The 24,917-nt window shown below is 40.7% G+C and overlaps 1 protein-coding gene across 1 annotated transcript; it reads left to right on the top strand.

The window, feature by feature from the left end:
• Positions 1-1,556: 1,556 nt before the first annotated feature.
• Tex28 (testis expressed 28) lies at positions 1,557-24,646 on the top strand. The gene is given in 5 exon segments (XM_060374552.1): positions 1,557-1,998; positions 2,001-2,039; positions 2,042-2,279; positions 23,352-23,487; positions 24,290-24,646. Coding segments are annotated over 5 exon segments (1,212 nt in total).
• Positions 24,647-24,917: the final 271 nt, after the last annotated feature.

Here is a 24,917-nt window from a genome sequence, read left to right as displayed (position 1 = left end):
ATCTGTCTTTATTTTTCTCCAACAGTGTATCTTCTACGGTATTAAAGATACTATTCAGCTATATTTTTATTGATGCTGTCAAGAAGTCAGATTGCAGTTGAAAAGTCATGCTTTTAAAGGTAAAATATTTTTCCCTCTTTGGTTTTAATCTTTTGTTTGTGTTTTGAGACAAGCTTTCTCTGTGCAGCCCCGGATGTCCTGGACTTGCTTTGTAGAACAGGCTGGTCTTGTACTCACAGCGATCCTCCTGCCTCTGCATCCCCGAGTGGTGGAACTACAGGTGTAAGCCACCATGCGGGGCCTGGTTTTAATATCTTGTCTCTTGATACAGATCTATTTCTGAGTTTGTTTGTTTTTTTTTTTCCTACTTGGGATTTATTAAGCTGTTTAATGTGTGGATTTGTGACTTTCATTAGTTCTGAAAAGTTCTTTTGGATTATATTTTCAAGTATTCATTCTGTCTTCTGTGAGATTTTTGTTTGATTTCCTCATCCTGTCTTCTGTTTCTCCTTTTAAAAGTTTCTGTTTCTTTACACCTTTGTGCTGGATTCCAGAGGCCCCCTTTTACCAGTTTTGTTTTACTGTTTATAAGCTTTCTCTATTCATATAAATTCTACTGCTAAATTCATATATTGAACATTTAAACATTTTTAAATTGCAGAATCTGGCATATACACATAAAGGTGCAGAAAACAGAAACATATATTTTAAGAAATAATGATACGGTAAATATACAAGTAACTTCTCTCCAGACCACGCACTGTAGTCTCTACCTCCCTTACAGTCACAACTCCCTTCTTCCACCTTCAGGGAAGTCTTCACCCTGATGCTTATGCTACTCATGACTAGGCTTTGCTTTTATACTTTATTGCCTCTGTAGAATCCTTATATAAGGTTACTTTTTTTTTTTAGCATGCTCTTAAAATTTATCCAAACAGAACCAGACATATGAAGTTTTCTGTTTGGTTTCTTCTGTTCAACGTTATGCTTGTAAGATCCCTTCACATTCCTCGTAGTTGTAGTTTATGTCCTCTGTTGTACAAGACTCCCTGCCTAGCTTGTCTCACTAACGCTCAGTAAATAATGTGTGGGGCAAATGATTTGCTGAATGAATAAACCAGTTAGCATAGAAATTTCTCTACCTACCTCTCTTTCTATCTCCCAGAAGTAGAAAGCCATATGGATTAATGATAATAAGTTTACTGCTACTTTATAAAGACAGCCCCTTATAAATGAGAGACATAATCGGTAATTCTTAGAAGATATAATAGGAAGAGAGGTTCAAGGCCAGGTGAGGCAGATGTAGAGGGCAGATTCTACCCATCTGAAGTTTGTAGTAGGGTATCATCAAGTAGTAGGTGTTGAAAAGGAGGGAGTTAGGGCCCCCAAAAATTAACCCCTTCTCCCCATGGCCTGCATTGAGTCCATCTTGATTACAGAAATCATGTACACACACTGTCTGTGCACACATGTGTTTTTCTGAAGTGAATCCTTATGTGTTCAGATCTTCTATTTGAAACTCACAGAGCACCTGTTGTATGTTTTCTTGTTTCCCAATGCAGGTGGAAAGCACCAAGAGCCCAAGTGCAACCCTCCCCTCCAATGTGCCTTCCTATAGGTCCTTGTCCTCCTCCCATGAGGATTGCCCTAGCAGTCACACCAGCTTTTCAGATGGAGAGCTTGCACGGAATGTGAGGGAAAGTGTCAAACATCAAATCTTCTATCTCTCAGGGCAGCTGAGAGTGGAGAAGGCCAGTAGGGATGAGAAGACCGTGAGCTACCTCAAGCTGGTTTCCAAAGCTGACCGCCACGAGGCCCCACACATCCACCAGGCCTTTGAGAGGGTGAACCAGCACACCTCTCCCACTGTTGCTCACATAGGATGAAAGCTCTGTCAGTGTCACCTGCAGCTGAAGGAGCTGGAAGAGGGCCGCAGCCCCAGAAACTTAGTGTTGAAAGTGGGCAGTGGTGTGAACAGCCATAAACAGCCCGCTGTGAAGATTCCAAGTTGTCCAAGCCAGGTGGGGATGATAGCCCGCCATCAACACTGTTAGGCCCTCCACTCAGAAGAGTCACTTGTCAAGCATGCAGCAGAGGAAATCCTCAGACAAAGAGTATATGGTTTGGCAACAAGAGCTGCTGTTGCAGAAGATGAAGGAAGAACTGACAGAAGCCAGGAAGGTTCATGTTAGCCTTCGGGTCTCCTATCAAAGCCTCAAGGAAAGTCATGGGACTGATGTGTGGGAGATACTGGAGTCAGGCCAGTAAAAGAAAACCAGGTGAGGAAAGCCCCTTATTACACCTTGGCTTCCAAGACAAGAAGTGGTCAGGAGATAATTCAGGTTTCACCTGCGAAGGGTTGAGAAGGCGCCAGGGACAGAGTCAGGATGAGGACAGTTGAAAACAGCAGGTCTGTACTTCTCTTTGGTGGCTATTACCTACAGTGGAATGAATGCTTCTTTTTTTTTTGTTGCCCCATGCCAAACTTTGTCCTTTGCTGCTTAAATAGGCTATAGCTGGAATGCCTGCGAGGCACTCTACTTGGTGCGATGGAGCAATAGAGGCAGTGGGAGCGTAAGCATACCACTAGTATTAGAGAGACAATGTCCCCTATGTCCCATTTGATGGGAAAGTTTGTCAGGACTCAAGTATGAACTGGAGTATGTCAAGCACTGGATGTATTGGATATTCAGTTCAAAAGTGAGTACCTTTTGTGAGTTCTTTCTCTTCAGTATTCTGTGGCTTGAATTTATTTCTTTTTCTCTAAGACAAAACAGGGGTCCACTAACTTAAAGAGGCAAGCCAGGCATTCGCTATGTAGTGATTTCAAAGCTAGTCTTCAATACATAGTTGAGACCATGTCTCAAAACATTAACAAAATATATCAATTCAATCCCTGAATGGATTCATTCCACTTCTGTTGAGCACCTTCTCTAGTTCTCTACCAGCCTTGGGCACCTTGCTCTGTCTCATGTCACCTTCACTGTAGTCAATGATAAATTAATACAAATCCCCATCAACAACCTAGCAAGAGAGGGAGAGGTTGCTTCAATAATCTAACAGTCTTAGTGTGTTCATGAAAATAAGGACTCTGCAGTCATTTTAGTGCCTATACTTACAAGGAAGAAGAAGCAAATGGGAACCACTGGATTGGGTTTTCCCAGGGACTGTTAAGAGCATTTATGTCTAAGAATTTGTAAGGAAAAATTAATGAGTATAATAAAAAATCCATCGTTAAGTAACCTGAGAAATACATGTTTCATTACTATTATTATTTTCATTGTCTGTCTTCATAGACAATTTTGTTTTCACTTCATTTCATACATGATTTTATGCATTGTTTTAGGTTTTTATTTTTATTATCTTTCCTTTTTGAGACAGGGTTTCTCTGTGTAGTTCTGGCTGTCCTAGGTTCCTCTCTGTAGACCAGGCTGGCCTTGAACTCAGAGATCCATCTGCCTCTGCCTTGCAGTGCTGGGATTAAAGGTATGAACCACCATGCCCAGCCTTGTTTTTATTTTTTTATTTTTTTTTGAAAAACCTCCTTAATGATGACCCCTATACTGGCTGACGTAGTTTATATCTCAACCAACAGTATAAAAGGAATCCCTTTTGCGTACATCGTCACAAGCATTTGCTGTTATTTGTTTTTCCTTCTGACAGTTGTTCCACAGTCTTGGTCTACTTCTGATTTGCACTGAGGTGGAACTTGTTTTTTTTATGTTTATTGGTTTATATGGTATGTTATATTTCGTTTCTTTGGAACCATCTGTTCATATCAGCCGATTTATTGAGTTGTTTTTATTTTAATGTTTTACATTTATGCATTCTATGAGTGTGTGTGTGTGTATGTGTGCATATGTATGTCACAGCACATGTGTGAAGGTCAGAGGACAGTTTGCAAGAGTTGGTTCTCTCATTCCACCATATAGGTCCCAAAGGCCCGACAGAAAAGTGCTTACTCACTGGGCTGTCTTACCAGACCCAAATGTTTTTCTTTTCTTTTCTTTCTTCTAACCCCCCCCCCCCCGCAAGACAGGGTTTCTCTGTGTAGTCTTCCTGCATTTGCTTTGTAGACCAGGCTGGCCTCGAACTCACAGAGCTGCCTCTGCCTTTCTGAGGGCTGGGATTACAGGTGTGTGCCACTGCTCCCAGCTGCTTGATTTATTTTGTTAAGTTTTAAAAAATTCATTGTATACTGAAGATATTAATCATCTGTCAGATATATATCTAGAAAAGATCTCCCATTCTATAGGGTATCTCTTCACTTATTTGCTCTTTCCTTTGCTGTATAGAAGCTTTTTATTTTTAAGAGGGCCCATTTGTCACTTTCTGTCTTTCTCTTTCTCTCTCTTTCTTTCTTTCTTTCTTTCTTTCTTTTTTTTTTTTTTTTTGAGACAGGGTTTCTCTGTGTAGCTTTGGCTGTCCTGGAACTCACTCTGTAGACCAGGCTGGCTCAAACTCAGATATTCACCTGCCTCTGCCTCCCCAGTGCTGAGATTAAAGGCATGCACCACCATTGCCTAGTTGTTTGCATTCTTTATTATTTCCAGAGATAATATGGCCTTATTCAGAAAGTCCTCGACTATGCCTAATCTTAAGGCATTTTCTCTATGATCTCCTTTTATAGTGTCAGTGTTTCAGGTCTTTATATTCTGGTTTTTGATCCATTTTGATTCGTTTAAGATTGATTTTTAGAATATGTGCTGCTGAATCGAGCACTGAGATTGATTTTTAAAAAAAGATTTATTTATTACGTATACAGTGTTCTGTCTGCATGTACATATCAGAAGAGGGCACCAGATCTCATTAGAGATGGTTGTGGGCCACCACGTGGTTGCTGGGAATTGAACTCAGGACCTCTGGAAGAGCAGCCAGTGCTCTATAACCTCTGAGCCATTTCTCCAGCCTGAAATAGATTTAAAAAAAAAAAAAACTGGGTGAAGATAAGGGCTTAATTTCATTATTCTATGAAAATAGCACCATTTGTTAAAGAGAGTCTTTTTCTCTAACGTACATGTTTTTTGCATTATTTTCAAAAGTCAGAAGTCTATAACTGCATGGGTTTATATCTGTGTCTTTTATCCGATTCCACTGGTTTACATGTCTGTTTTTGTGTGGGTACCATGCTGTTTTTCTTACTATAGTTCTTTAGTGTATGACTTATAATTAGGTGTAGTGATACCTTCAACATCATTCTTTTTTTTTGATCAGTATTTCTTTGACTATATGGGTCTTTCATACTTCCATATACATGTTGGCATTGTTTATTTTATGGGATATAGAGGTGGCTCATTGGGTAAAGTACTTGCTGTTCAAGTATGTAGACCTGAGTTCAGATCCTCAGCACCCAGATAAAAATCCAGGCATGATGGTGCACACTTGTAACCCCAGTATTGGGGGAAGAGAGACAAGAGAATCACTGGAGCTTGGTGACTAGCTAGTGTTAAAAAAATCAGTGAGCTCTAGGTTCAGTGACAGACCCTGTGTTCAAAGTTATTTTCTATTGCTATAATAAAACACTCTGACCAAAACTACCGCAGAGGAAGAAAGAATTTATTTAGCTTACATTTCCATGTCAGAGTCCATCATTGAGAAAAGTCAAGGCAAGCACTCAAGAAGGAGTTTAAAGCAGAAACCATGAAAAAATGCTGCTAGCTGCCTTATTTGAAGACTTGTGCTCCACTAGCTTTTTTTAAAAAAGAATTTTTATGTGAATGGATATTTTGTCTGCATATATATCTGCTTTATATATATGCAGGGACATGGAGGCCAGAAGAGGGTATCAGATCCCTTGGAAGTAGGCTGTTAGCCACCATGTGGGTGCTGACAATCTGAGCATGGGTCCTCTGAAAGTGCAGCCAGTGCTCTTAACACTGAGTCATCTCTCCAGACCCTACTTAGATTTTTTTTGTTTTTGTTTTTCGAGACAGGGTTTCTCTGTGGAGCCTTGGCTTTCCTGGACTCACTTTGTAGACCAGGCTGCCTTTGAACTCACAGATATCCCACCTGCCTCTTCCTCTCTGAGTTCTGGGATTAGAGGTGTGTGCCATTGTGCCTGGCTCCTACTTAGATTTTTAAACTGAAAGTTCTATGATATTTAACAAAGTTAAATCTGTTTTCAAAAGGAGCTATTGTAATTTCTTTACTGTATCTGAGACTGGCCCCAAACTTGCTACTTAGTTGAGAATGATCTTGAGTTCCTGCTCCTCCACCTCTTAAGTATGAGATTACAGGCCTGTGACAACATATACAGCTACTGCTACCGAAATGGATTCTGGGGCTCAGTAGCCAGGCTTCCTAGCCTACTTGGCCAATTCCAGGCCACTGAGAGACCTTGTCTCAAAAAACAAAGACAAAATCACAAAAACAAAAAAATGTGGATGGTGCCTAAGGAACTAGACCCAAGATTGGCTTCTGGATTTTGTAAGTTCTAGCTTAGGCCTGTGCCTGCGTGCACATACATGGGCACGCGCATGCGCACCCACCCACCCACCCCCCCCCCCACACACACAGAGAGAGAGACAGAGAGACAGAGAGAGGAGAGAGAGAGGAAGAAGAGCAAGATCATCCTATTGCTTGAAACAGTAGTTTGTTAAAAATATCTATGTAGGGCTAGAGAGAGGGCTCAGCAGTTAAGAGTACTGTTGCTCTTCTAGAGGACCAGGTTCAATCCCAAGCACCCACAGGGCAGCCCACACCTGTCTGTAATTCCACTTCCAGAGCATCGGACACCCTCACACAGACATACATGCAGGGAAAACACCAATGCACATTAAAAAAATTTAAAAAACAGCATTGTAGATTACAGCAGTGTGGGTGAGAGGCTTTATTTTCTTTAGCTCTCTATAATTCACATTTATTTCCCGTGAAATGTTTGGCTTCCTCATCCTGGAGTGCTGCCAAAGGGTTGATGTATAAGTTACTTTTTTTTCTTGAGGCAATTTAAAAAATCCTGAGAAACTCAGCTTAAGGGAAAAAGCTTATGTTGTCTCACAGTTTGAGGGTAAAGTTCATCATTTCAGGGAACTCATGGCAGAAGGAGCTAAGAAAGCCGGAAAGCAAAGAGTGATGAATGCTTATAACTCAGTTCTCTTTCTCCTTTAGTCATATAGTACAGGATAGACACACTACAATGCACAGACCCTAAGAAGGTAAGACCAATGGACATCTTAGGCTTCATGTGGGCTCACTAGTTAGGAGAGTAGAGGATATCTCTGATAATGGACTATGTTGGCTGCTTTCTGATCACTTCCCCTGATGGGACTTCCCTACAAGGCTACAGGGGAGGAAGATGAACTCATTCCTCACATAAATAGATAAGCTGGGGTGTCTGGGTAGGGGGGAAAGGAGATTCGGGAGGGAGGATGGGACTGGGAGGAGGGGAGGGAGGGGCCTATGATGGAGCTGTAAATTGAATTAATTAATAAAAAGTTTTTATTACATTTATTTACTTATTCCTATGTGTATGTGGGCACATGTGGAGGTCACAGGAAAAATTTCAGGAGTCTGTTCCTTCCTTCTACCATTTGGAATTGAACTCTGGTGGTAAGGCTTGGCAGCAATTGCCTTTACCTTCAGAGCTATCTTTTTTTTTTATTTAATTTAATTTTATTTACTTTACATCCCAAGAGTGCCCCTACCTCCTCTCCTCCCAGTCTCCTCCTTCTCCTCTTTTCCCCTTTTCTTCTCCCTTTCCCCCCAGAAAAGGGTAGCCTCTTCCCCTGTCAGTCCTCCCTAGCATATCAAGTTGCATCAGGACTGAGCATATCCTCATCCCCTGAGGCCATGACAGGCAGTGTTGTCAGGGGGAAGTGATCCAAAATCAGGTAATAGAGTCCACACTAGTAACAGTCCCCTCCCCCACCAGGCTACCCATATGAAGACCAAGCTATCCATCGACCACATATATACAGGGTACCTAGGTCTAGACCATGCATGTTCCTTAGTTGATGTCTCAGTCTCTATAATCCTCCATAGGTGTGTGTTAGTTGTCTATGTTGGTCTTCCTGTGGGGTTCTTGTCCCCTCCAGGTCCTTTTATCTTTCCCCTAATACCTCCACAAGACTCCCAGGGTCCCGACCTATGCTTGGCTGCAAGTCCCAGCATCTGTCTTGATCTGCTGTTGGCTCAAGCCTCTCAGAGGACAGTCAAGTTAAGCTCCTGTCTGCAAGCATAGCAGAGCACCATTAATAGTGTCAGGGATTAGCTCTCTACCATAGGGTGGGTCTCAGGTTGGGCCAATTATTGTTTGGACTTTCCCTCAATATTTGTTCCCTCTTTATCCCTGTGCTGCTTATGGCCAGGGTAAATTTTGGATCAAAGGTTTTGTCAGTGGGTTGTTGTACTTCTCCTTCCACTAGTCCTGCCTGGCTAGGAGGTAGTCACTTCAGTCTTCTTGTCCTCCCTATTAGGAGTCTCAGCTAGAGTAACACCCATATCCTCCCAGGAGCCTAACCTGTCGCAGGCCTTCATTTTGACAGAGAGGTCTCCCCTCAGTTTCCCTTCTTGTTCCCATCCCCCTCACCTCCCACCCCCATTCTCCCTATATCTGATCCCCATCCTTGTTTCCCTCCCCATTCCATCTCCTGCCCAGTTCCCTCTCTTTATCCACTTCTGCTGTCTATTCTATTTCCCCTTTTGCAGAGCCATCTTACCCCTATTTTATTTCTAAAGAATATCTTTGCTAGACATAGAATTCTGGGTTAGAATTTAATTTCTTTTAAATATGTGGAGAGCTGCTTGTTTTGTCAGGCTACTTTGTTATTGAGTTCTCAGTGAAAAACATGTTTTCACCCTGGCCTTCACCTGGAGACAGAGATAGATAGGATATTTTGCCAAGTTACTTCCTTTTTGTTTGAGACAGGGATAGGCGGGATGTTTTGCTAGTTACTTCCCTTTTGTTTGTGTGAAGATCACACAGACAGATGGTCAAGGTAAACAAGTTTGACATTTCAATGAACCCCTTTAGCATATTGAGGTGCTTTGTTCTGACTCTAAAAAGGAATTGTGGAATAAACCAGGGGGTCAATTTCTACTGGCAGCCCTCTTGAACTGTGTGTAGTGTGATATTTTTTATTTTCTTTCAATCCTCACTCCCCACTTAGGATTCTGGTGGTGGGCTCTGGCATAAATACTATGTGTATGGAAAACAATCCATTCATGCTTCCCTTGTTTGTGTTAAAAAGGCTGTGTTAATCCCAATGAACAAGACTAAATACCACTGACCCAAATTTTTGGTCAAATTTTCTGTCAGATAGGGATACTTCCTTGAAGTGAGTATTGAGAGAATAGCATTGAACATAGGAAAAAGTGGGTTCTATATAGCTCAAAAAACTGCAAGGCTAAGTGATTTTTAGGGGGTTTTGGTTGTATAGGAACTTGGAGAACATCTGAAAATTATTTGACAGAACATCTTATCAGGGTGGAGGTCAGGGTATGATCGGGGTATAGGATATGAAACGTCATATTTTGAAAAGTGGGTGAAGACTTGGTCAAACTTAAGTTTTACAAAAAAAAAATAGGAATGACTTTATTTTGACCTTGTAATAAGATGGCTTCGAGTTTTAAGATGGAATCAGGCTGGTCCATTAGCTTCTGCTGATTTGATGGTGGTGTATGGCAGCCAGAGTGGATTCGTATTCGCCAAAATGGAGTGCGTATTTGGTGCTGAGCTTGAGTAGTGGTCTCTGGTAAACAAAATTTTGCCTTCTGACTTTGGCAGTCAGTCAGCCTCTGAAAGACTGACCTTGGCAAGATTTGCATGAGGGAGCTCTGTTCTTGGGAACAAGATAGACAAGCTCTGTCCGCACTGTTCCTGGGAACAAGATTAAGCAGGCGCTGCGCTACCCTGGGAACCAGATAGCTGGTCCGGTGCAACCTTGAGCTACCCTGGGAACCAGATAGCTGGTCCCATGCAACCTTGAGTGAATCCTCGGAGAAGCTGCCAGCTGACGCATATGGATGTTACAATAAAGTTCCTTGTTTTCTCCTGCTTTTATATAGTTGGCTCTCCCTTCAATAAATCGGCACCTTGATCAATGACTTGGTGTCCTTCTTCGTGTCGCCTTGTTCTCTTTATCTCCCAGCCCTCTCTCAGGCTGTATCCAAGTGTGGCTGTGGGCAGCAACAGGTGGTTCCGAAGCCCCGGGATCTGAGAAGAAAGATCAGCTGAGGCAAGTTATATGGACCACAGGAGTGCACAGAAATCAACTGACTGTAAGAGTTGGGTGGCTGTCATGGGACAAGAAACTAGTAGGATGGGATTCATCAGATCCCTAAAACAGGTTCTTAAGACACGGGGAGTACATTTTAAAACAAAAACTTTGCAAAGCTTTTTGGATCAGGTTGATTATTTTTGTCCCTGGTTTCCAGAAAGTGGAAGTTTAAATTTAGCGATGTGGGACCGAGTTGGAACAAGGTTAAGAGGACAAGAGTCTGGAGCTACAACTTTTGCATTGTGGGCTTTAATAAATGAGGCTCTTGAGGCAGAAAAATCAGATGCAGATACTAAGGAGTCTATGGACTCAGTTAGAGCCCACTTGCAAGAAGTTAGGGAAGAAAAAATGTCCCAACATGAGGATGAAAGAATGTCTCAGGGATCTTCTGATCCAGATGATTGGGTGGATCTGACTGAGACTAAAAAGGACAAGGAGCCTCAAATGAGAAAAAAGAAAGACTTTTATGGGTCAGCCCAGAGAGCATTCCAAAAATTTCAGGAGGATGATACTAGTGAGGAAGAAAATTCAGATACAGAAGATGAGGCTGACTTAGAGGAAGAGATTGTTAAATATCGTAATCCTGACTGGCCTCTTCCTAAAGCCAGAGGCCCACCCTCCTACAAGGAGTTTGTTCCATTTAAACAGACTAAAAAGAGACATGATTTTATGTCACCTATAGAACAGGTTATAGACAGGGCAAAAAGAAAAGGGGAAGATTTGTCTGAGTTTCCAATGACATATCCGGTGGTAGAGGTTATGGATCCACAAGGTAATAGAATTAGACAACATGTCAGTATTGAATTTAAACAGCTTAAAGAATTAAAGACAGCAGTTTCACAGTATGGACCTACAGCTCCCTTTACTGTGGCTCTTTTTGAAACCATAGCAGATAATAACTTGACTCCCTTAGACTGGAAGACTGTTGCACGTGCAGTACTGTCCGGAGGAGACTATTTGCTGTGGTCAGCAGACTTTAGGGAATTTTCTCGCAGGACTGCCACACTTAATGTTCAATCTGGAAATCCTGCCTGGAATCAAGATATGTTATTAGGAGAGGGGCAATATGAAGGAAATTATAATCAAATTAATTACCCTCCTGCTGTCTATACTCAAATTACAGCTGCGGCCCGTCGTGCCTGGCAAAAATTACCCTCCAAAAGAGAAATGAGTTCAGCATTAGCCAGTATTAAACAGGGATTCGATGAACCTTTCCAGAAGTTTGTGGACAGATTGGTAAAAGCTGCAAGTAAGATTTTTGGGGATCCAGAAGGGAGAATTCAGTTTGTGCAACAACTGGCTTTTGAAAACGCCAATCCAGCTTGTAAAGCTGCCATTTGGCCCTATAGAGCCAAAACTGACCTGTCTGGGTATATTCGTTTATGTGCTGACATTGGTCCTGTTTATCAACAAGGATTTGCTGTGGCTGCTGCTTTAAAAGGTGTCACAGTTCAGGAAATGTTTATGCAAAGAAGTAAGCAAAGAGGTTGTTTTAATTGTGGACAGACTGGACATATTAAACGGAATTGTCCTATGCAGTCTCAACCTCGATCTCCAGGTATTTGTCCTAGATGTAAGCGAGGAAAACATTGGGCCAATGAATGTAAATCTAAATTTGACAAGGATGGACAACCTATCCCAGGCTCAAGACAAAATTACCAAGGACAGAATCAGGGAAACGGGAAATGGGTCCCGAGGGACCCTAACTCCCAGCATCAGGTATATGGGGCAATGAAATTTGTACCTCAGACCACCTCAAACCCCTTTCTTCCCTTATCAGAGCAACCCCAGGAAGTGCAGGATTGGACCTCAGTTCCACCACCTACACAGTATTAACACCTGAAATGGGAGTTCAGACTCTTTCTACTGGAATATGCGTACCCCTACCAAAAATTTCATTAGGACTTATTATTGGACAAAGCAGCGCTACCATTAAAGGGCTACAAATTCGTCCAGGAGTTATAGACCCTGATTATCAAGGAGAAATTAGAATTATAGCTGCTTCTCCTAATGGAATTTCAGTCATTCCTGCACATATGAGAATTGCTCAGCTATTGTTGATTCCTACAGTGCCCCTGAAGACTGCTGTTGCTAAGCATGAGAGAGGTTCTAAGGGTTTTGGATATACTGGAGCCTATTGGGTTCAGCAAATTTCTAAGGATAGACCAAAATTAGATTTGTGGATTAAAGAAAAGGGATTTAATGGGCTATTGGATACTGGGGCAGATGTATCCATCATAGCTCAGGAAGCAAGGCCTGCTTCTTGGTCAAAATAATTACACTTACTCATCTGCAGGGATTGGGCATTCCCAAAATAGAGAACAAAGTGCAGAGTTGCTTTTTTGGCGTGATGCAGAAGGCAATTCTGGATATATTAGACCTTTCATTATTCCTGGCCTCCCTGTTAATTTATGGGGTAGAGATGTATTATCACAGGTGGGAGTTATGATGTGTTCACCTAGTGACGCTGTTAAGATACAAATGCTTAAGCAAGGACATCTCCCTGAATGGGGAATGGGAAAAGAGTCTCAAGGTGCTCCTTCACCAATTACTGTTGAGAAAAATAATACTGTTGAGAAAAAAAGAAAAGGCCTAGGAGCTTTTTAGTAGGGCCCATTGTAGAGCCTGCTGCCCATGTGGAAAAGATCGATTGGATCCTCTATGGGTTGACAAGTGGCCCCTTACGACTGAAAAATTGCAGGCTGCTCATGATTTGGTTAAAGAACAGCTCCAGGCAAGGCATATAGTTCCCTCTAATTCACCCTGGAACAGGCCCATTTTGTAATTAAAAAGAAATCTGGCAAATTTAGGTTATTACAAGATTTAAGAAAGGTGACTGAAACTATGATAATTATGGGAGCATTGCAACCAGGACTCCCATCACCTAGTGGGATCCTCAAAACACTTATAAGATTATTTTAGATTTAAAAGATTGTTTTTTTTCAATTCCTTTACATCCTGAGGATTATCATAGATTTGCTTTTAGTCTCCCTTCTGTTAACTTCAAGGAACCTATGAAACATTATCATTGGAGAGTGTTGCCACAGGGCATGGCAAATAGTCCTACTTTATGTCAACAATTTGTAGCTAATGCTATTAGTCCAGTATGGAAAAAATGGCCTTCTATTTATATCATTCATTATATGGATGATATTTTATTAGCCTCTCCTATAGCTCAAGATGTTATGGCTTGCTATACAGATCTATTTAAGGCTTTGTCCCAAGCAGGATTAAAAATTACTCCAAAAAAGGTACAAACTAGAGATACTTATAGTTATTTGGGCTTTAATTTATTTCCTCTAGCTATTAAACATCAGAAAGTACAAATCAGAAAAGATAATTTATTGACCCTTAATGATTTTCAAAAATTATTGGGAGATATAAATTGGCTTAGGCCATATTTAAAATTAACTACTGGACAATTTATGCCATTATTAGATATTCTTAAAGGGATACAGCTCCTACCGACCCCGGAATATTGACTCCAGGGGCTCGAGATGCATTATTGTTAGCGGAAAAGGCTTTAGAAGATCAATTTGTGACATATTGGGATCCAGACATTTCTTTTCTATTGCTTGTATTTCAAACACAGTCAACTCCTACTGGATTGTTATGGCAATCTAATCCTCTATTGTGGATCCACTTGTCAGCTAGTCCCAATAAAGTAATTTTACCATATTATGAGGCTATTGCCCATGTCATTATGGCAGGATGCACCCAGGCAAAGACTTACTTTGGAACTGAGCCTTCCAAGATTATTATACCATAGAGTAAAGCTCAGTTTGATTGGTTATATGCCAATTCAGATGAATGGTTGCTTTCTTTGGCTGGATTTACAGGACAACTAGATAATCATTACCCTTCTAATAAAATTGTTCAGTTTTTTGTTTTTTTTTTTTTTTTTTTTTTACTTTACATAGTGTTGTTTTTCCTACCATAGTTAAAAATAAACCTTTAAAAAATGCTTGCTCTACCCATACAAAATGCTCAATTGGCTCATGAAATGCATCATCTTAATAGTCATTCCCTACGTTTAACTTATGGCCTTACCAAAGAACAAGCCAGAGAAATTGTTAGAAAATGTAACAATTGTGATGTCTTCTGCCCAGTACCTCATCTTGGGGTTAATCCCCAAGGGCTAACTCCTGGTCAGCTATGGCAGATGGATGAGAGTCATTTTTGTGGAATTTTGGAAATTAAAATGTATTCATGTAGCTATTGATACCTGTACAGGATTTATTTTTGCTACCTTGCATTCTGCAGAAGCTGCGTGTCATGTTATAGACCATTGTTTGGCTGCTTTTGCTGTTCTTGGTGTGCCACACCAAATTAAAACTGACAATGGACCAGCTTTTGCCAGCAAGCCTTTTCAATTTTTTTTGTAAAAAAATTAAATATTAAGCATGTAACAGGTATTCCTTATAGTCCTATGGGCCAAGGCATGGTTGAACATGCCCATACCACCATTAAGATGTATTTACAAAAAACAAAAAAGGGGGAATTATGTCCTCCTTGTTCATTCAGAGCTCAATTAAATCATGTACTTTTTATATTAAATTTTTTAACCTTGGACAAACATGGCAAATCTACGGTTGAATGATTTTGGCACCCTGAAACGGCACGCCATTATGCTATGTTTAAATGGAAGGATCCTTTAAATAATTCATGGCATGGACCCGACCCCGTTTTAATTTGGGGACGAGGATATGTTTGTGTTTTTTCACAGGATGAGGATGCTGCTCAATGGCTGCCAGAGAGACTGGTGTGACAAGTGGATTACATCAAGGAACAAGATCATTCCTCGAGTGGTGTTTTTGCTGATCCTGCTGCAGCTGATTCATCCAGTGAAGACTGAATTAAATCTTTGGGCCCTAGTGCCCAACCCCCCTATTGTTCTCCCTGTGCATGTTAGTGCACCTTTGTTTCTTGTCTTTTATCTAGCAATGATAGCTTAGGTTTGCCTTTTTTTTTTTTTTCTGTAGATGCTTCTACAGGTATTTCTGGGTTTTTACAATTTTACTGATTCAGTTTGTTTTAAACTTGCTGGTTCATTTATTGGACGTTCTTATGTTAAACTTTATCTCCCTTGTGTTCAACTTTACTATGGAAAACATGCTGATACTTATCAGCTAAAGCCAGATTTGGGAAATGAATTAATATTGACTGACCTTCGAGTTGCCATTGGTTATTCTAATTTAACTGATCAGCCTGCTTTGGTAGAGTTATCTAGTTGCTCTGAAGGAAGTATTTATTCCACCTCTGTAGGTCTTCCTTTACCCTGGGTTTATTGTTTATCTCCTCATCAGCCCTTGCAGGCATTGAGTAAACCAGGATTATGGGTGAGCCAATACACTGACTGTGGCTGATGCTAATGGTGTACCTATGAAGTATCCATGGGTAATGGGCCCATATTACTTATGCGGAAAGTAGAGTTGCATGGATATTAGATCTCTCTGCTTTTTGAACACGACCATTGTAGAAAATGGTACTGTGCGTTTCAATGCTATTATAGGCAAACCTTTATCAGCAACTCCAAAAGTTAATCTTACTCTTTCTCCTGCTAAGGTTTGTTTAAAACCGCCTTTTTTTCTTCTTACTAGTTAATAGTCCATTGGTATCTGCAGAAATTAATAGTTCTATAGCCTCTTGCAGAATTTCCTCCTGTTGGAATATTACTTTTCCTTTTGCAGGAATTATTAGAATACCTGCTAGCTTGTGGGTACCAGTTGTTTCCCCAGATCATTATCATAAAGTTGGACTTATGACTGTTACTAGATTTAAAAGAGATTTTGGCATTACTACAGCTATTACAGCAGCTATTATAGCCACCCTCGCAGGAGGAGTTAGGGCAGCAGTGGCTCCTTCTCAGAATACCATTACTGCTGAAGCATTAGATCAGTTGGTTAATACCACAGCTACTGCTTATCAAACTCAATTGCTTCATAATAATCATTTTCATCAAGCCATTTTGGTTTTGCAACAACAAATAGATTTGTTGTCTGAAGAAATTGAAGTAGTAAAAAGCATGTCTAAATATTCCTGTGATCCTCATTATGGTAAGTTCTGTCTTACCCCTTTCCCTGTTACTAACATGTCTTTAGCTAGACAACAACTTTCTGCTCTTATTAAGGGCCAATGGGATTCAGAATATGTACATTTATCTGCTCAACTTGCTAATGATCTTACTAAGTTACAGGAAATTGTTGTGGAGCCACTGGATCTAGATTCTTCCTTTCTGACACGCATCTGGGAACATTTTAAGAAGCTTCTTGATCTATCCTGGATTTTCATTTATGTATGTTTGCCTGGTTTGGTACCGTTCATCTTTATAATTGCCAGATGTGTCCACTCAGCTCGTCAGCGCCAGGTTAGATTTAATGATACCACGCACAAAGTCACAAAGTCCTTTTGGCCATCGAACAGCAGCATGCTGTAAATCCCTCGCCCCAGATGGGGGTTTGGCTTGCTCAGCTCAAACGTCAGCTTTAACCTCTCCTTTCCTGTGTGATGGGCCGGTTAGTCAATGACGGGTTCTGGGTGATCGGATATTTACCAACCTAAGACACGGAAATCCCCCTATAAGCGGGATTCTCCCATGACGGGTAAGGTATTTATTGGGAATCACCCCCACCTAAGACAGGCACGGTCCTTTTGTTTTAATTCGAAAGGGAGGAATTGTGGCAGCCAGAGTGGATTCGTATTCGCCAAAATGGAGTGCGTATTTGGTGCTGAGCTTGAGTAGTGGTCTCTGGTAAACAAAATTTTGCCTTCTGACTTTGGCAGTCAGTCAGCCTCTGAAAGACTGACCTTGGCAAGATTTGCATGAGGGAGCTCTGTTCTTGGGAACAAGATAGACAAGCTCTGTCCGCACTGTTCCTGGGAACAAGATTAAGCAGGCGCTGCGCTACCTGGGAACCAGATAGCTGGTCCCGTGCAACTTTGAGTGAATCCTCGGAGAAGCTGCCAGCTGACGCATATGGATGTTACAATAAAGAAAGTTCCTTGTTTTCTCCTGCTTTTATATAGTTGGCTCTCCCTTCAATAAATCGGCATCTTGATCAATGACTTGGTGTCCTTCTTCGTGTCACCTTGTTCTATCTCCCAGCCCTCTCCTCAGTCCATATCCAAGTGTGGCTGAGGGCAGCCACAGTGGTGTTTTCAATATTATAAGTTTTATTTTCCTTTGGCTATTTTTTGGAGTTTATAGGGTTTTATTTAGAAACAGGTTTTCTCTGTGTATCTCTGGCTATCCTTAAACTTTCTCAGCTTTCGTGTTCATTCATTTTACTGTGATAATGCTGTGTGTAATTTTACTTGCTTTCAGCCATACTTTTAAAATGCAGTTTTCCTGGTTTTATTCTTGTTCTTTTTTTCTGGTTTCTCCTCCTTTATATGACCTCCTCCTTTATATGGTAATGCCTCAGTTAGCCAAGTTCTGCAGCTCATTCTGGCTCACACTGCCTGAAGTTGCTGGCTCTTTCACAAAGAAAGCACACTAGGCACCAACTGGTGACTGGAACATCTAAGACTTCATGAGGGAAGAGGGAGAACAGAGGATGTTTGGCTGATGAATCTGCTGTCAGTTGACATGAAATATAGGTAGCACAGTCTGGCTGAAAGGTTGAGGATCCCATTAGATCCTCAGGCCCAGTGGCCTTGATCTCTACTCCATTCCAGTCATCTCATTGTTCCATAGTTACAGCAAAAACCTTGCCAGCCTTTCATGATATTACTTACCCCTGACATCTTCCCAGTTTCTCATTCCTGTGTTATCTGTGTTTTAGTTTTCATTAACCCTCTGAGATATTTACCTTGCCACTTCATAGTTATCAAAATTTAGTAAGATTCTTATAATTTAATGCTATTATTATTATTAACCTTTAAGGCACAAATTGATTCAATGACTTCTCCAACCAAGTGTCAGAGATACTCTGTTTTAGGACAAAGTGATTCCAGAATCAGTCCCAGACCATTTTCTTCAAACCTACCCACTTATTTTTTAAGTATTTAGCTTACTTTTTAGAGCATTTCATGTTTTTTTGTTTTGTTTTTTGAGTTTTGGTTTTTTGAGACAGGGTTTCTCTGGAACTTTCCTGGCTTTCCTGGAACTCACTCTGTAGACCACGCTGGCCTCAAACTTGCAGAGATCCACTTACCTCTGCCTCCTGAGTGCTGGGATTACAGGCATGTGCCACCATGCCCAGTGTTCATGTATCTTAATTATATTTATTCCTTATTACTCTTCCCATCTATTACTAGGTGCACTCCCCAAACACTTTGTGTCATTGTCTTCTTCTTCTCCTTCTCCTCCTTCTCTTTCTTCTTCTGACTATTTTGAAGCACGTGTCTTAGTCCTCAGGCTCTTATAATCAATCTTTCTGCAACCTCTTCCACCATGACATGCAGCATGTCAAAGCAGATGCTGAGACTCATAACCAAACCTTCGGGAGAGTGCAGGGAATCATATGATAAAAGGGGGAGTTAATATGACTGGGAGAGGACAAGAGCTCCACAAGGACAAAATATATCAGGGTACGAGGGTGCTCTATGAGACTGTTTCTCTAGTCAAGGACCATGCATGGATATAACCTAGAACCCCTGCTTAGATGTAGCCCATGGTAGCTCAGTATCCAAGTGGGTTTCCCTAGTAAGGGGAACAGGAACTATTTCTGACATGAACTCAAGGACTGGCTCCTTTACCTCGCCCCGCCCCTGAGGGAGGAACAGCCTTGCTAGGCCACAGAAGAGGACACTGAAGCCAGTCCTGATGAGACCTGATAAGCTAGGGTCAGATGGAAGGGGAGGAGGACCTCCCCTAGCAGTGGACTTGGAAAGGGACCGGGAGGAGATGAGGGAGGGGGCTATGGCTGGGATACAAATCAAATAACCTGTGATTAATATTAAAAAATAAAAATTAAAAAACTTTAAAATTAAAAAAAAGTATAAAGCTAAAAAGAAAAAAAGAAAGTGTTCTTCACGAAAACTGGCCTAGGGCTTTTTCTTTTTCTTCTTTTTCTTCTTCTTCTTCTTCTTCTTCTTCTTCTTCTTCTTCTTCTTCTTCTTCCTTACTTTTTTTTTCCATTGGGAGACTTTTAATGACTGCTTCTATTTTCTTGGGGGCTATTGGTCTGTTTAAATTGTTTACCTGATTTTGATTTAACTTTGGTAAGTGGTATCTATCAATAAAATCAGAGCCAGGCATAGTGGTTTATGCCTTTAATCCAAGCACTCAGGAGGCAGAAGCAGGTGGATCTTTGTGAATTCAAGGCCAATTTGATCTACAGATGGAATCCAGGAGAGACAGAGCCGCACAGAGAAACCCTATCTCACCACCCCCAATCATCCATTTCATTTAGGTTTTCCAATTTTATGGTGTACAGGTTTTTGAAGTAAGAACTATACTCCCCTTTGCCTTTTAAATTGTTTGGCTAATCATTTGTCTATCTTGTTGATTTTCTCAAAAAAACTAGGCCTTGGTTTTATTAATTCTTTGTATTATACTCTTTGTTTCTAATTTATTGAATTTTAGCCCTAAGTTTGATTATTTTCTGCCATCTACCCCTCTTGAGTGTGTTTGCTTCTTTTTGTTCTAGAGCTTTCAGGTATGCTTTTAAATTGCTAGTATGAGATATGTTCAGTTTATTCATGAAGGCACTTAGTGCCATGAACTTTTCCCCTTAGCACTGTTTTCATTATGTTCCATAAGTTTGGGTATGTTGTGCCTTCATTTTCATTAAATTCTAAAAAATTTTTAATTTCTTTATTTCCTCCCTGACCCAGTTGTCTTTGAGAGTTGTTCAGTTTCCATGATTTTGTAGGCTTTCTGCTGTTTCTATTGTTGTTGAACTCTAGCTTTAACCCATGGTGGTCTGATATAATAGAACATGTTATTTCAATTTTCCTGTAAATGTTGGGCTTGCTTTGTACCCGACTATGTGGGCAGTTTTGGAGAAGGTTTCATGAGGTGCTGAGAAGGTATATTCTTTTGTGTTTTGTTCTGTAGATACCTGTTAGATCCATTTGATTCACAATGTCCACCACTTTCATTATTTTTCTGTTTAGTTTCTGTCTTGATAATCTGTCCATTGGTGAAAGATGGGGTATTGAAATCTTTTACTATTAATGTGTGGGGTTTGGTGTGTGATTTAATCTTTAGTGATGTTTCTTTTACTAATTTTGGTACCCTTTGGTACTAATTTATGTACCTTTGGGGCATAGATGTTCAGAATTGAGACAAAATTTTGGTGGATTTTTCCTTTGATGAGTATAAAGTGTCCTTTCCCATCACTTTTGATTAATTTTGGTTGAAAGTCTATTTCATTAGATACATGAATGGCTACTCCAGCATGCTTCTTTTGTCTGTTTGTTTAGGAAACTTTTTTCCAGCCCTTTACTCTAAGGTAATGTCTATCTTTGTTGCTGAGGTCTGTTTCTTGTATGCAGCACATTGATGGATCCTGTTTTCACACCATTCTGTTAGCCTGTCTTTTTTAAAAAATTATTTCATTTTATTTAAGTTTATTTACTTTATATCCTAAGGGCAGTCCCCTACCTCTTTCCCACCTCCTCCCCCCTTCTGTTCTCCCTTTCCTTCCAGAAACGGGGAGCCCCATCCCTTCCATATCAACCTTCCCCTGTACATCAAGTCACATCAAGAATGAGTAAGGCAAGGCAGCCCTAACAAGAGGAAGTGATCGCAAAGAAGCCTGTGTCTTTTTATAGGAGAGTTGAGTTTGTTGATGTTGAGAGATGTTAATCACCAATGGTTGTTAGTTCCTTTAATTTTAATGTTGGTTGTGTTAGTGTGTATGTTTGCTTCCCTTCTTTTGTTTTTGCTAGTATGGAATTATTTATTTCCTATGTTTTCTTGGATGTAGTAACCCTCCCTTGGGATGGAGTTTTCTTTCTAGTATTTTCTGTAGGGCTGGATTTGTGGATAGATACTGTTTAATTTTTTTTCTTGGTATATCTTGTTTTCTCCATCTATGGTGATTGAGAGTTTTGTGGGGTATAGTAGTCTAGGCTGGCACCTGAGGTGTCTTAGAGGTTGCAAGACATCTGTCCAGGCCCTTCTAGCTTTTAGAGTCTCTGCAGAGAAGTCAGGAGTAATTCTGATAGGTCTGTCTTTATAAGTTACTTGCCCATTTTCCCTTTCAGCTTTTAATAGTCTTTCTTTGTTCTGTACATTTAGTGTTTTGATTATTATGTGAAGGGATGATTTTACTTTTTGGTTCAATATAATTGTTGTTCTATATGCTCCTTATATGTTTATAGGCAGCTCTTTCTTTAGGTTGGAGACATTTTCTTCCATGGTTTTGTTGAAAATATTTTCTGTTTCTTGGAGCTGGGATTCTTTTTTCTCTTTCTATTATTCGTAGTTAGGTCTTTTCATATTATCCCAGATTACCTGGATGTTTTGTGTCATGAGTATTTTAGATTTAACATTTTCTTCAAGTGTTGTATTGATTTTTCTATTGTATCTTCTACTTCTGAGATTCTCTCTTCCATCTCTTGTATTCTTCTATGCTTGTGTCTGTAATTCCTGTTCTCTTCCCTAGGTTTTCCATCTCCAGGATTACCTCAGATTATGTTTTCTTTACTGCTTCTACTTTCATTTTCAGTTCTTGGATGGTTTTGTTCATTTCTTTCATCTATTTAATAGTGTTTCCTCTTTAAAGGTGTCTACCTGTTTGATTGTATTTTCCTATATTTCTTTAGGGGGGTTATTCGTTTCTTCTTTAAAGGCCCTTCATAAGATGGGATGTAAGGTCATTTTCTTGTGCTTCAGCTGTGTTAAGATATTGTGGGTTTTCTATAGTATGAGAGCTGGACTCTGGTGGTGCCATATTGACCTGGCTCTTGTTTGTGTTCTTATACTAGCCTTTAACCATCTGGTTATGTCTGGTATTAGCAGACCTTAGGTAATGCAGGCCGAGTTGTGGGCCAGAAAATGGAGCTTTGGTGGAAGGTGCAATTTACCTCTGTTTTAGGGGGACCAACTGGAAGGGGTGGGTAGCAAGTTTTACCTGGTGCTCTCTGATGCTCCCAGGCCTCTGGGAATGCAGGCATGGCTGTGATCTGGGAGATGAAGCTGGCAGGGGGGATGGCATAGCTTCTGCTGTTGTGTTCGCCCAGGGGCACCCAGCAGGCGCATGGAGGTCTTACCTGTCTGTCCCAGGTGACCACAAGTGTCCGGGGATAGAGGCTGAGCTGTGGGAATGGAATGGGGTGCCTATAATACTTTCTTTTTATGTTTGTATACATAACAGGTAGTATATTTTGTTTCTGTGTCAAGATTTAATTTGCATGTCATAAAAAGAATCATTTTGATTGCATTTCAATCGTTAAGGTTATTGAGTTGTGTGTCCATTAATAAAATCCAATGTTTGTTTTTATTTAAATAATTTTATTGAGTTATAATACATAACCCATTCACTCATTTAAAGTATACAGTTCAGCTTGGCATAGTGGCACATGCCTGCAGTCCTAGCACTTGGGAGGCAGGAACAGGAGGATCACAAGTTCCAGGCTAGCTAGGACTACAGGGTGAGATTCTGTTTCTTTCACCTCAAAAGCATACAAATTTTAGTGGAGTTTTAGTATATTCAGACTTAATCTACTATCTAATTTTACACTTTTAAAAAATCATCCCTGAAAAAATAAACCCTGAAGTAGTTTCTCCTTGTCACTCTGATTCCCAGCTCCCAGCACTCACTCATTTGATTCAGGTTTATGGATTGCATACAAATGGAAGTTTACTCAGTGTGGTCTTTTGTGACTGCCCATGCTCTATAATAAAGATGCTCTCATGGAGTACCTACTGCATCCGTGAGCAACACTGTTCCTGGGAATATTTGGAGAATTTGATAGCCTATACAGCAGCTTAAAATTTTATTTCTATACTTCCTAGTCTATGGCACAATTGGTAAAATTGTTACTAGACAGTAATTGTAAATACTATCTATCAGTGTAAGTATTGCCAGGCAGAGGTAGAGGAGGCAGCCCCTTTCGACTGAATTGTAGGTGGTGAAGGGGGGGTTGTTAGTAAATCTAGCTGCAGTTAGTAAATCTTGCTGCCAGCATGGGCTCTGAGTAAGGTAATGAGGGAGTGTTGCTTTCTCTCTTGCTTCCTAGACAATTACTGATGGAAGAACAGGTGAATGGATACTTGCAGAGATACCCGGATGAGATTTGCTACCTCAGACAGCATCTGGCATGCACCGAAGAAAAAATCGTCTACTTGTCCTATGAAAGAGCCAAGGAAATATGGGTGAGGGCCTCAGGAAAAAAGGGAAGAAGGCATAGGGGATGAATAAATGTATTTGGATGCTCCCAAGCTAAGGCATAAGAGGATCTTCCAGCTATGCCTGACCTGTTGGTACAGTAGTAACCTCTACCTTTACTTTAGAGTCAGCAGTGTCCACCCTGCATGCCTGCATGAGCTCTACTCCTCATCATGCAGACACAGTGCTTTGGGAACTTTGGACTGTGCTTCTCATCCTGTAGGGACAATCACTGAACCTATAACTCAGGGGTAAGGCCTGAAAATATCAAGGGATGCTGGGGTGTCTTCATTGCTAGAGGGAAAGCCTCTGGGAACTTCTTCTTTGGGTCTATCTTCCTGCCCCTCAGTCCTTTCCACACCCATAGCTCATACTTCTGTTCCTGACTAGCCCTTTCTCACCTAGGTCCTCAGTCTCAACAGTAGATAGGGACTTGGACTCATCAACCCAACACTCTACAGCAACTATCTGTCTCTGTTGTGCATGTCCTAGAAGTTCTCCCTATCTCTCCTAAAAGAGTCAACTCATCAGGTATGGTGGCACACATCTTTAACCCCAAGGCTTGGGAGGCAGAGGCAGCCAGAACACTGTGAGTTTGAGAACAGCCTGGTCTATATAACAAGTTTCAGGCCAGCTGGAACTGTAAAGTGAAGGGGGGAAAAAACCCACAAAAACAAAAGATTCATCTCAACAGCACTTCTTGAGCACCCCTAAGCAAATAAATTACTAAATTAAATAAGTACATTTCTTTTCTGACTTCTGGTGAGTATATGTGTTTGTTGCCTATAGGATCTAATAGACACTTTCAAGAGCAGAATAACCATGCTAGAAACTCTACAGAAAGATACTCAACTAAAGAAGATGGCCAGCCTTGGAACCCTATCCAAGGACTTTTTGTTCGGATGCATAAACCTGCTTCTCACCCTGACCACTACCCTCTTGGTCTTGGTCTCCACTTTTTGTTCTTGCCCCTTGCCCCTGCTGAACTCTTACCTACACATGTTCACTGTATTTGTGCTTATTGGCTTTGGGACTGTAGCCTGGCAGAAGCAGAATATTATTTCTATCATGGACTGGCAGGCCTGGTTCCCCTTGAAGTGGAGACCAGACTTCAAGGGCGGTAAGCCTCCATTAGATGGACACTGAGGGGCAAGGAGTGCCACTCATCTGAATTTGTTCATTCCATCCTTCCTTCCAGATGTTGAGAGAATGTAGTAAGCTCTCCCTAGAAAACTATTTCTTTACTCTCACTTTAATTCTGTAACTGCAAGCCCAGTGAGAAGTATGCAGATGCCAACTTCCTTCTTCCTGTTTTCTATTATTTTTAAAATAATATCTATAAACATGAGAATTGGATTAAAGATAAAAAATCATATGTTCTGGTCTCTTTGTCTACATTGTACTGTCTCCAGATCTT

Source organism: Meriones unguiculatus, chromosome X (genome assembly GCF_030254825.1).
Source record: "Meriones unguiculatus strain TT.TT164.6M chromosome X, Bangor_MerUng_6.1, whole genome shotgun sequence".
NCBI classification, from domain to species: domain Eukaryota; kingdom Metazoa; phylum Chordata; class Mammalia; order Rodentia; family Muridae; genus Meriones; species Meriones unguiculatus.
Note: the sequence above shows the minus strand (reverse complement) of the source record. Positions and strands in the feature narration are given on the sequence as shown.